Genomic DNA, 12,178 nt, shown 5'->3' on the forward strand with positions numbered 1-12,178 from the left:
CCAGAGACACCCGATTTCCAAGAGGATGATGAAGAGGAAGAGTAATGGTGCTTTGCAAGTGGGTAGCATACCGTAGAATGAATGTGCAGCCACTTGAAACAATTGAGCAGATTGGCCTTTTGAACAGTTTCACTAGAGTCTTCTATATATCAGCCAGTACACTTGGCACATATCCCACTGCCTGTTTTTCAAGCTTAAGATGGTAAGGTAAGCCATGAGTGAAATCTAGTCATATTGCTTGGGTTTGATTGGTTTGATCAGCCCAAAATCAGCTCATTGGATCTACTGGAATTTAAGCATAAATTGCACACCCATGTCACCAGATTACAGTGATCAGGATGACAGTTCATCAAGTGAGTTGCTTCTTAGTTGAATCACTTTGCACAAGATGTTGATCTAGTGAACTCAGCCAATCAACTCAACTGCACTGGATTTTACTTTAACATAAGAGGCCATATTTAAATTACACTTGACTCTGCCATGTCAAGCCACAAGGTGAACCTGTTGTGTATTCAGTTTAGGGGATCCCTGCCAAGTTTTAGGCATAACTAAGATCTTAGCTAACGCAAATCCTTGCAAGATCTGCTATATTATCTAGTTATATAGCTCCTGGATTCTATATTATAAAGCTACAAGCAACTATTGGGATATACTGTAGGTCTTTACATACCTTAAAGTCGTATTTACCTTAATATCCTTTATCATCACTGTGTTCTTGAATATGTTTTTTTTTTTGTTAGTGTCATAGTGAAACCTGGGTACAAAATCAATGGTTATATGCAGCGAGTCCCTCTGGGAGGTTTCTTTGCCTATTTATAGAACACATGCATCATCATGATATCCATGGGCCTTCATAAGAAGACAACCTTGTGCCATACAGAAGCAAACAAAATAGAGGTAGATGTGGCAGTGCAGGACTATGTGGATTCCACATTACATACGCACAGGGATTCTCAGTTAAAGATACCTATAACTTTCACACATGTGTGTAGCATACATAGTTGTCAGCAGGCACAGCATACATAGTTGTCTGTGGCCTACCTGTTTGCTGTACTTTTAATTGACTCTGAAGCTGACTATTGGTGAAATATTGATTCATTCAGTCACATGTATATTTTATTCTAAAAAAAAGATCCAACTTCTGAAATGATAGCAGTGCTTGTTTCCTGAAGCCATGACTCTACCTGTTGGCAGGGAAGGACGGGCAGTGTGTCTGAGTACAAATGCTACTAGTGAGATCTTTGTACAGGATAGAGATGGCTTAGCACAAATCTCTCCTCTCTGGACTCAGCGTATACACAGATTTAAGATAAACCTCTTCTGTGGATAAGGATACCCATCTTTCCTGGGCAATACACTTCAGCTGAGCTCAGCATCTCCCACACCTGCTCAGCCCCCATACCTGTCCTTGCACCCCATAGGCCAAAGTGGGTCACCTGACCACTTGGATCTGTAAAACCCTTTTGGGAATTACAGCAGATCAGCTTTGGGAGAAGGAGAGGGGGTAGAGCACTAAGTGGTGGTCAAACAGCCAGACGGCAGGGACCACATTAGCTCCCCGTTCCCCTGTTTGGAATTCCCCCATTTTTAGAGAAACCAGGAGGTCAGGTTCAGCCATCTCTCTCTTGCCCCGCACTTGGAATACGGGAATATGGGGGCTGGAGCCAGTGCTGAAGAGAAGCACTCTCGGGAGTTAGAAAAGAAGCTAAAGGAAGATGCCGAGAAAGATGCAAGGACTGTCAAACTGCTCCTCTTGGGTGAGTAAACACATTCCTCATAACTAACGGAACAAAGTACTGCTGGTCAGCCTGTCAAGAGTTTGTTCATGTTTTGTTCTTGTTGGCCACAACAGACTTTTCCCAGATAACAGTACAGTAATGAAGAATCAGACAATATAGAATGGGAAAGAAAAGGTCAGGGCAGGGGAGAAAAAAGAAAGAAAGCGAGATCAATTAGAGAACTTCATTTGGCAGAAAGTGACTGGCTAAAGTCCTTCTCATTGTACACAGTGACACCAATTAGAGGGTTTCAGCTGGAAGAGAGACATCAATTAGAGACCATCTGTTTGTAAATGGCCCTTAACCTTTTTGTCACAAAAAGGGAATATTCTAAAAAAAAATAAAGCAGTGTGAGAAGTAAAAAAACAATAGTGCCCTTTATAGTATATTAATATTTATAGGCAAGGGATCATTTAACAAAGGTATTGAATGGCACCAACTTAATTAACTATTACACCCAAGCATTTCCTTTCTCTGTCTACCTTGCAGTAGGCTAATTTTTAATGCTGAGGGTTTTTACCACACTGGAGCAATATTGTAACTAGTACTACTAATCAGCTGCCAGTTTCTCCAGTGGAGCCTATGTCATACATAACCATAATGCATATACTATATATTGGTTCTCAGGGCTCTAGCAATGATGCCCCCTACCTACAGTTGTACCAACAGTACCTTTACATTAATATCCCCAATAATATGCTGACATTTGTGCCTGCGCTGCTGGGAAGAACCACATACATAAGGGGAGTGCCAATGGATTTCTTGGTCTGTAGGCCTATACATAAATGTATGCATAGGGGTGAACCATATCCAGGAATCTGTTCAGGATTGAACTGAATTCCAGCATCTTTTGTAGGATATTGGATGTGGCCAAATCCTTATGGTTCTGATTTAATTCAGTTGAACACTTAAAGCCACATGACTCTTCTTTTTTATACAGGCTCTCAATAGTGTGCTGGACAATGAATGAATAATTTGGCCACTGTGTCTCCTTTCCTACCTGCCTGCCTGTCTAAACACAGCCTCTATACCCTCATACTGTAGCATATAATGTACTGTCATATGTGCACTGCTCATATACAGATATTCCATTGTAAAAACAAAATTGAAGGCTTTGTCTGGTCCTCACATTACTCACTCCCTTCCAATCTGCTCTTAATCCTCAAATCCTTCAGATAAATGACATTTAAAATAGTTTACTTGTAAATTGTAAGCAATTTTCAAATCTTCCTCCTCCCTATAGGCTGTTGAGATAAGAGAGGGATATCTAAGTTAAACACAAATAGAATGAAAGTGATGAGAAGAGAGATCAGGTTCTAACAGCTGATCCCAGCTCTGGGTCTTATCCCATTAAAGCTGCCCAGCCCCTAGAAAAGGAGGCTTAATGCTTACACCTTGAGAAGGTACAAGGTCAGATGGGTAATCCCAGAGGAACACAGACAGTGTGCCATCTGTACATTTATATAAATAAAAATTAGTGGCTCAACCCTATCTGACACAGAAGGTGGTCTTTATCTCCAGATTGTATGGTGTTCCCATTGTTCACACATACCTATGAGCATCATAATGATGAGCATCATTATTAGCAGCATAATTGACAGGTATTAAATTAATACATGGTTTATACATTGTGACTGCATGTTACCTTTGATAACGTGATCAGATTGAGTTCTAGAAGACATCTATGAAGACACAGTGTGTGAAAATTGTCTCATAGAGAGATATGTCTTAGGTGTTACTGTTCCATTTTTTCTGTTGTAGTAAGCCTACAGCTGATACCTGTGGAACATAACCCACCCCACCCACCCCCAGTCAGTGGTAGAGTATAGTTTGTGATCAACGTTATTGTTTTGTGAGCAGTAATCCCAATCTGTAGCTAGTTACATTGTTTTGCATCCAGTTATAGTCTTATATTACTCATTGTGCTGCAATCAGTTTCTTTGCCCTGAGACTAGTAAAATCTCTCTGTAACTCATCACATACACACATCCCAGTTACAATACTGGGAAGTTACTAAGGAGGGGCTCTAAACGCCAATGAAAGTCAGAGTTTGAGGAGAATACACCTGAAAGCCCAGCTTGAAGATCAATTAGAATAATAGAATAGAATAGAATAATTCTGGGGTGAAAATATATTTGCTGCCAAAATATTCTTGGAACCATGGCAAAATGAATGGCACACCGTACTGACTTCATGAGCAAAGGCTTAAAACTTATAAAAATTATAAAATTGCCTTGGTGCCCATAGATACTAAAGTCACATGTCTCCTGTTTTGAGCCTGGATTTTCATTTGTAGATAACCTGGTTCTTATAAATGAATAAAAAATATAAACAATGGCTAACAGCATGTCTTTAAATCAGCCAGTGGTAATACAGGGTGTAAACATACAGGAGAAAATACTGTGATTGCTACTAAAACCATTATGGCCTATACATTTCCCTAGAGCACTGAATATATGCCTGATACAAACAGCCTGTAAGTACTTAGTTAGTAAGGCTCATTGTAACAAAATTCCAAAAAAGAGAGAGTTTATTGCAAAATAATTGTATTTTCTCTTTATTATGACCGCCCAATAGGGAGCTGTCCTGTTACAGATAGTAGAATCTTATGCTGCTAGTTACACATACATATTAAGATTACATCTTCAATGTTTATTTGCACTAAAAGGTATATGTTTATCCCAATGGGTTATTAGACTATTGGATACTTTACCTATAATACTATGTATCCCTCAGCTATGTTTGTCACAGGAGGATCTTAGTATGTCCGCAGGGCATGGAAGCCCACTATCAAGAACTGAGACTTTAATGTCCATTCTGCGCATTTTTTGCCCAAATACCATTGTCTGTGGCTATTACTAGTGATGTTTCCTCAGGTTTTTCTTTTAAATAGACCTATGCTTCAATAGAAAAATTAAAAATTCTAGACAAAATTCTAGGCAGGTGCTGGTTTAAGTAGACCCATGAAAATAAAAGATGCCTAATCTAGTCTTCACTAGTGGCTTAACTAAATGCTACTGGGACCCACAGCAGGGCCCCTATCCCAAAAGCCTACAAGCTACAAAAGCTATCCAGCTGGAGGCCTCTTGGCTTTATTGCGGATGTCCAAGAAATTTTGACCACACTCCAATCTGTGTGTGGGTTCCATAAACTGCACTATATCATCATTTTGATACAGTCTGGCCCATGAAAATATTGTATGTCTACTAACTGGCTCCCCTGCATGGAAAGAGTTCTCCAGGAACATTTTGCTACTTATGGTTTGTTGTTGTAACAGCAGGAGGATAAGGCACATGAGCATTTAACATAGAGACTGACAGGATATTCAGAGGCCCTCATATACTGAAGTACAACGCAAGACACAATGTGGCAACCTACAGCAATCAATTATAATTTATTTTACAAGAATGAATATCAGATAACTGCTTAAGTGTCCATTGTAGTACTTTCTGTGTCTATTTCACAGTTACAGTTATTTTGTTCTTTTGGTTACAGGGGCGGGTGAGTCTGGAAAAAGCACCATTGTAAAACAGATGAAGTAAGTTACAGACCCCATACGCACTGCCACTTGCACTGCCACTTGCACCCCCATTCCCACACAATAAGGATTTCATTTATGAAACCTGTGCACACACAGACTTTATTTTTCACCAAGCCCAGCCACTTTTCACTACAATAAACACACTTCTACATGGAATAGCTGCCAGAGTAACATGCTTAGGGTTCCTCCCCAACTTGCTCCTGCTACAGAGGGAAACATAACAAAAGAGCCACTAGATATTGTATATTACTTTCTCCTGAGCTGCACAGCTCCTATAGCACACACATGAGGTTATGTAAAAAGATTGTCCAGGTGCACTTACCAATACAAATACCTATACCTAAAGCAATCAGCAGGTAGCCTCTGGTCACCTGCCTGAAAGCAAACATCTTATTTGCTGTTATGGGTTACTGCACCTGGGCAAACTTAGTGTCTGTGCCTTTTTATTACAACTCCTTTTATACAGTTTGTGTTCAACTCTTGTGTGCAACTCTTACACAGCTAGTGCTCTATACTGCTTCTCTTACACACCTCTACACATGACATATGGGCTAAACCAAAACAACCAATCTGTAATTAGTTTTGCTACTATTTAGAACATAAAAGCAAAGGTCTGATTAATAGTTTTGGGCAACTGTAGTGGTGCATTTTAGCACTTTAGTTAATTAGCCCCTGTTGCTTTATACTGCTCTTCTTTATACCCAGTGCTCTATACAGCTCCTCTTCTGCTCTGCCCATCTTACATTGTTTGTGCTGTACCCTGTTTTCTTGCAAAGCCATTTCCCTTTACTGTTCCTTTTACCAAGCTTTTCAATGTTACTCTTATACATTTATTCCCAGTATTCTACTGCTCTTCTTACATAGAAAGTGGCTACAGAGTAGCGCTGTACCATGCTCCTCTTGCATATCAAATATGTTACCATGCTTTTCTCATTCTCTACAAGCATGCATGGTCTCATTAATAATATAATACATAGAATACATGCACGTCATTTATAGATTGTAAGCTCTACGGGGCAGGGACCTCCATCCTCTTGTGTCTTTGACTCTTAACTTATTGCAACTGTATTTATCTTGTTTCTATCTGTATTTATTGTTGTACTTTGTATTTATCTATTATTATCTTAATGTATCTAATGTATTAATGTATTCTACAGTACAGCGCTGCATACATAAGTAGCGCTTTATAAATAAAGATATACATACATACATTTAGCAAACTCAACACTAGTCCCCACTCCTGTATAGCCAACATACTTACTCCTGTGTGCTAAATATGCACCATTAATGATGGGTACCAACAATCGTACATAACCCCATTCCTAACAGTCTTGTGCATTCTTTTCTCTGACCAGAATTATTCACCAGGATGGTTACTCCCTTGAGGAATGCTTGGAGTTTATTTCAATTATTTATGGCAACACGCTACAGTCTATGCTTGCTATTGTGAGAGCCATGAATACACTCAACATCCAGTATGGGGACCCAGCAAGGCAGGTAAGAACTTTACGTATATCTTTTCACATATCAATTAGGTATGTACTAACACACACATTAGTGGGTATGCATAAAAGAAGAGAAGTCATTTATAACATAAGTTGTATTTGTGCAAAAAAGGATACAGTCATTGTACTAATTTACACTATTCATATAGGTGCACATGGAGCTAGTGTGCCTAACCTGCCTACTATTCTGATGCATCTAATGACACAGGGGAAAATGTGCCATTTACTTGTGCCCAAACAATAACAAACAGATATAATTATACAACAAAGAATCCCAGAGCATCCCTCATGAGTTGCCATTGCACCAAACACAATTATGCTGATAATGTGGAGGAAAAAAACACAGCAGTCTGGTAAAATAAAACATGGTGAACTGCCTCTGAAATTGTACTTTGTACAAAACACGAGTGTAAGAAAATTACACTTAAGCTGCATGGTTATAAATCCACAATCCATAAATCACAACTTCAGCCAAAAAACAGCTACAAGAAGTGTGCATTGATATATAAAGTGGGTCACTGGATAAATGTATTTTCCTAAGAATTTGCTACGTAAGATGATTGGTCTTGTTAATATAACCCAACACTTGCAGTGACATGTATGTATCCTTCAGGATGATTCTCGGAAGCTCTTGCACCTGGCAGACACCATTGATGAAGGTTCCATGCCAAAGGAGATGTCTGATATCATTGGGCGCCTATGGAAAGACACGGGTATCCAGGCATGCTTTGATCGTGCATCTGAATATCAGCTCAATGACTCTGCTGGATAGTAAGGAAATATTTTGTATTCCTGCATTTTTTCTGCTGTGCAAGCTGTAGCCAGCACCATTGTCCACATATTACAAAATATTATATTGATAAACTATGTCAAAGTCATTCATGGTCTGGCCAGTCGTACAGTCACTTTCATTCAGAATTCCAACATTTTACCATGCATTTCTATAGGGTGCAACTTGCTTTTCCAAAGTGAAGTTTTCCAAATCAAGTGGTAAGAAGTAGAGACAAGCAGGAATAAACAAATACCTAAGAGCTGATAATGACAATCTAGCATTTTTTAGTTTCCAATTTTCTTTGAAACTAAAGGCAAAAGTCCTATATGCACAGCATTCCTTTCCTGCATATTTCTATATAAGCTTTTCTATAGTAGCTGTTTGCATTACACCACTTGCATTGTACTGAGCATTCTCCAAAGCCCTTGGCTGCGACATATAGACATATTATAATGAAAAATGACTACCAACATAAAGAGTAGAAAGCTAACTGTTCAGCATTTTGATTGGTTCTCAGTTACTTGAATGACCTGGAGAGGTTGGTGACTCCTGGATATGTCCCAACTGAGCAGGATGTGCTGAGATCTCGAGTGAAGACCACGGGTATCATTGAGACACAGTTTGGCTTCAAGGATCTCAACTTTAGGTACTACTAAGGTCTTCTCCATGGATCTGCTGTTACTACATCTATCTCCCATTCTGTAAAGTGTCTTTTTATTTTAGCTTTTATTCCTACCTCCTCCAGATCAGTTATTTCTGGTGGGTAGAGTGCATAAATATTGGTCTTTAGAATATTGCCGTCTTTAGTTCAATGTATTATTTTGTTCCTCCCAGGATGTTTGATGTGGGGGGACAGCGCTCTGAACGTAAGAAGTGGATTCATTGCTTTGAGGGGGTGACCTGCATCATCTTTATTGCTGCACTGAGTGCATACGACATGGTTTTGGTTGAGGATGATGAAGTGGTGAGTTAAAATAAGAGCAAGGCCCAAAGGGACTGGTTTCAGCAGCTTGTCCTTGGGATAATATTCAGTTCACTAAAGATAGAAGGTAGCGAAAATGGCTTCTAGTGGATGGAGAAGTTGTAGCCTGACACATTAAAATAAAATGGGAAAATGTAAAACTGGCAGCAGTGCTATACAAAACATTCCATGAGAAGAGAATACACAGGCTAATGATAAATCTCATATAGTCATATAGTCAACAGAATATTATATTTTTTCCAATCAGTTTTCTTTTTATTCTAATCACAGAATCGTATGCATGAAAGTCTGCACCTTTTTAACAGTATCTGCAACCATCGTTACTTCGCCACAACGTCCATCGTACTCTTCCTTAATAAGAAGGATGTCTTTACAGAGAAGATCAAGAAGGCTCACCTGAGCATCTGCTTCCCAGACTATGATGGTGGGCACAACGGCAAAGAATGTTATATCACAACATATCAATGTAGTCTAAATTCTGTGTTCTTGATTGTTCTCTGTTCTTTCACACAGGGCCCAACACATACGAGGATGCCGGTAGTTACATCAAGACACAGTTCCTGGAACTTAACATGCGACGAGATGTCAAGGAGATTTACAGTCACATGACTTGCGCCACCGATACAGAGAACGTTAAGTTTGTGTTTGACGCAGTCACAGACATTATCATCAAGGAGAATCTGAAGGACTGTGGCCTGTTCTAAGGAGGTATGAACCACTCTTACTGATGGGCCTTCTACTAATATTTACCGCAGAAGCTTAAACATTGAGACAATTAGGTCCTGTTGTACAGCCACAATCAGCCTTGAGGGTTGGAATGGAGGCAATTACAATCCTGGGGTTATTTCCAATACATAGTCCAATTTTTATCTGATTCTGATTACAACACAAAATGGTACATTGCCCATCACATGGCATATTAAATAAACATAAAAAGACATTAGCTCAATGCATAATGGCTTGGGATGCATGAAATCAAGGAGCTGTCATAACTGTCATGTGACTTAAAAGTTCCTCTGCAATGGAAGGCAACAGATTTCAGGCAACTTGTTTAGATCTCAATGTGCACTGAAGGGTTTGGATTGTTTGATACACTAATACTCTACCTCAGTGCTGTCCAAAATGTTTCTGGCCTACGTGGTGGAGGGCATTTTTGACCAGTCCCTTTTTATAACCACACCCATGCAGCATAGGGCAGGCAGAGTATGGCACACCCAGGCAGCATAGGGTAAGCAGAGTATGGCACACACAGGTGGCACAGGGCAGGCAGAGTATGGCACACACAGGCAGCATAGGGCAGGCAGAGTACGGCACACACAGGCAGCATAGGGCAGGCAGAGTATGGCACACACAGGCAGCACAGGGCAGGCAGAGAATGGCACACACAGGCAGCATAGGTCATAACTACGCAAGTAACAGATCTGAGGTGTGAACAATGCAGGGTCTTACAGGTGTCAACAATACAAGGGCTTACAGGTGTGCACAAACAGGAACTTACAGGCAGGGTCGCACTGGGCCTCTGGGGCACCGGAAAAAAACCCGGTGGGCCCCGGAGGCCCAGACCCGATCCCTGACGCTGCTCCCCCTGCTAGCAAGTTTCACGCTCGGGGGAGGACGTCAGCCCGGGTGGGGGGGCCCTGCGTGGGTTTAGGGGGTGCGGTGGGGGTTAGGGTGGCGTGGTGGGGTCCCCTGTGGGAGGTGCAGGGGACACGGTGGGGGCACATTGGTGGTGCAGGGCCCCTGGGGCGGTAGCCCTGGTGGGCCCTGCACCCCCAGTCCAACTCTGCTTACAGGTGTGAACAATACTGGGGCTTACAGTCTGAATCTCAAGTGTGAACAATGCAGGGTGGCAGATAATCCCAATACAGATATAATTTAAAGCTTACACAATGGTAAGCAGTCACAGTAGCCAGACAGGTGAGTTGCATGGGAAGGGGGCAGTTGGACAGCTCTGTTCTACCTTATTCTTTTACAGTTGCCTTTATTGCTATTCTGATTTTTTTTTTCTGCCGTCAGACTGCTACAGAATTTACCAAGGTGACTCCATCCTCAGCCCTTTACCCCATCACCCAACGGTGAGCAACTCATCGAAGGAGCATTGCTGCTACCCTTGTGGGGCCCCCATCTCCAACTGACAGAGGAGTGACACTGCACCAGGCTATTGTATACAGTTCCTTCACACCCATTTAAAGGAACCCTAAGCACCCATAGAGGACCCACAACAGTCTTAATTTGCCTCCACACCTGGTTTAAAAAGCCAAAGAAACAATATTTTAGAGAAGTAAAGTCAATTGAAGCACTGGATATAAACAAGACCTCAGTGAAGGAGAACTTTTATAGGTTCAAATTCAATGGTGTTCCTCCATTTCAGAAAACCCCCTTCTCTGTAAGAGATGTCTATAGTGTTTCCCAACTACTGGCCATTTTGGCAGGTGAGGGCTAACTGGCCACACCTTATAAGAGATATTCCAGATGCAGGTAACATTTTGGCTCAGTCTAGTAGTTCTGCAGCTGTTGGTTAAGGTGGGGTAAAGGGCTCTGGGTTTAGGAATGTAGTGGTTAAAGGAGCACATTGGAGTGGGGAGAATTAATTGCCAGTCTGTTTATAATGCACTTGTTTAGCAGACAGGAGAACTTCCTCAGATGTGAACCTTTAATTCTCACATTGGGCAGTATTCGGCATTGGAAGGTGGGGCTCAGTCCTTGGAGAGAAACACTTGCATTTCTGCCCCACTTTCATAGAAATTGATAATCGCACCCCTTCTTTTATATAAAACTTCATATTTATTACTTTAAAAAGTCTCCAGTTGTAATCCCATGACTAAATCACCCGGGCTTTAATAACAAGACCTAATGTAATGTATATAGATATATATATATATATGTTAAGGTGTCCATGTCCATGATGAGATGCTTTCTTTCATCAAGCCAGCTGGGAGTCATTTTCCTTTGCTGTTATAGCCTCCTAAGGAATCTTCTATGTTGACACAACAGGGAGAAAGTGATATGAGATCAAGCTGGCTTATCCAACCATAACTAAAAAGCAGCAGTATATGGATATAGTTACATATATATATATATTCCAACCAGAAAAGAACATCTTATACTAGCGTTTCCAGCCTCCCCAAGAAAACTAAATAAAAATCCCGTTTACATTGGATGTGTCTGCAGATCAGTAAGAGGGGATCTGACCCTCTGCTTCTTCTGTAGGGTTTCAGTACTGAATGCATTTATTTTTTTTGTAACTATTACATGTGCTCCTACTTATCCCTCACTGTTTCCATCCACAGTTGTACAGATAGAATGTAGCTGCTCTTTACCAGGCTTTCGATACATTAAATGCCGTTGTTAGGCGGAATGATGTCACAACATGTTGTCCTATCATTGCTGAATTATCCTATCAACAGCATTGTTGGGTGGTATGGGCATGGGAAAAAGCAATAGCTGGTACAGCTCTATGAATGGGCTGATAAACAAGTAGGCTGCAAAGAACAAACATCAATAGAGCCTTCCCTAGTATTGTTTGGCCAAAGGTGATGAGAAGCTGGATCCCGTATATTCAGGAAGCAGCATTTGTGGAAGTTTATGGGCACTGGTACA

At 40.8% G+C, this 12,178-nt stretch overlaps 1 protein-coding gene across 1 annotated transcript; it reads left to right on the forward strand.

The window, feature by feature from the left end:
- The first annotated feature begins 1,542 nt into the window (after positions 1-1,542).
- On the forward strand, positions 1,543-11,944 carry gnat1 (guanine nucleotide binding protein (G protein), alpha transducing activity polypeptide 1). Its single transcript, NM_001102808.1, has 9 exons — positions 1,543-1,757; positions 5,274-5,316; positions 6,675-6,816; positions 7,438-7,595; positions 8,114-8,242; positions 8,431-8,560; positions 8,849-9,002; positions 9,092-9,286; positions 10,595-11,944. Exons 1-8 carry the CDS (start codon positions 1,652-1,654, stop codon positions 9,280-9,282), a joined length of 1,053 nt encoding a protein of 350 aa, NP_001096278.1. The 5' UTR covers positions 1,543-1,651; the 3' UTR covers positions 9,283-9,286; positions 10,595-11,944.
- Positions 11,945-12,178: the final 234 nt, after the last annotated feature.

This window comes from Xenopus tropicalis, chromosome 4, assembly GCF_000004195.4.
Source record: "Xenopus tropicalis strain Nigerian chromosome 4, UCB_Xtro_10.0, whole genome shotgun sequence".
In the NCBI taxonomy this organism is placed as follows: domain Eukaryota; kingdom Metazoa; phylum Chordata; class Amphibia; order Anura; family Pipidae; genus Xenopus; species Xenopus tropicalis.

Excerpts from the sequence above, each read along its gene's own strand:
- gnat1 (NM_001102808.1), top strand. The coding sequence starts at position 1,652 with ATGGGGGCTGGAGCCAGTGCTGAAGAGAAGCACTCTCGGGAGTTAGAA. Across the intron at positions 6,817-7,437 it reads ATGGGGACCCAGCAAGGCAG|GATGATTCTCGGAAGCTCTT; the intron begins GTAAGAACTTTA and ends TGTATCCTTCAG. Across the intron at positions 8,561-8,848 it reads TGGTTGAGGATGATGAAGTG|AATCGTATGCATGAAAGTCT; the intron begins GTGAGTTAAAAT and ends TTCTAATCACAG.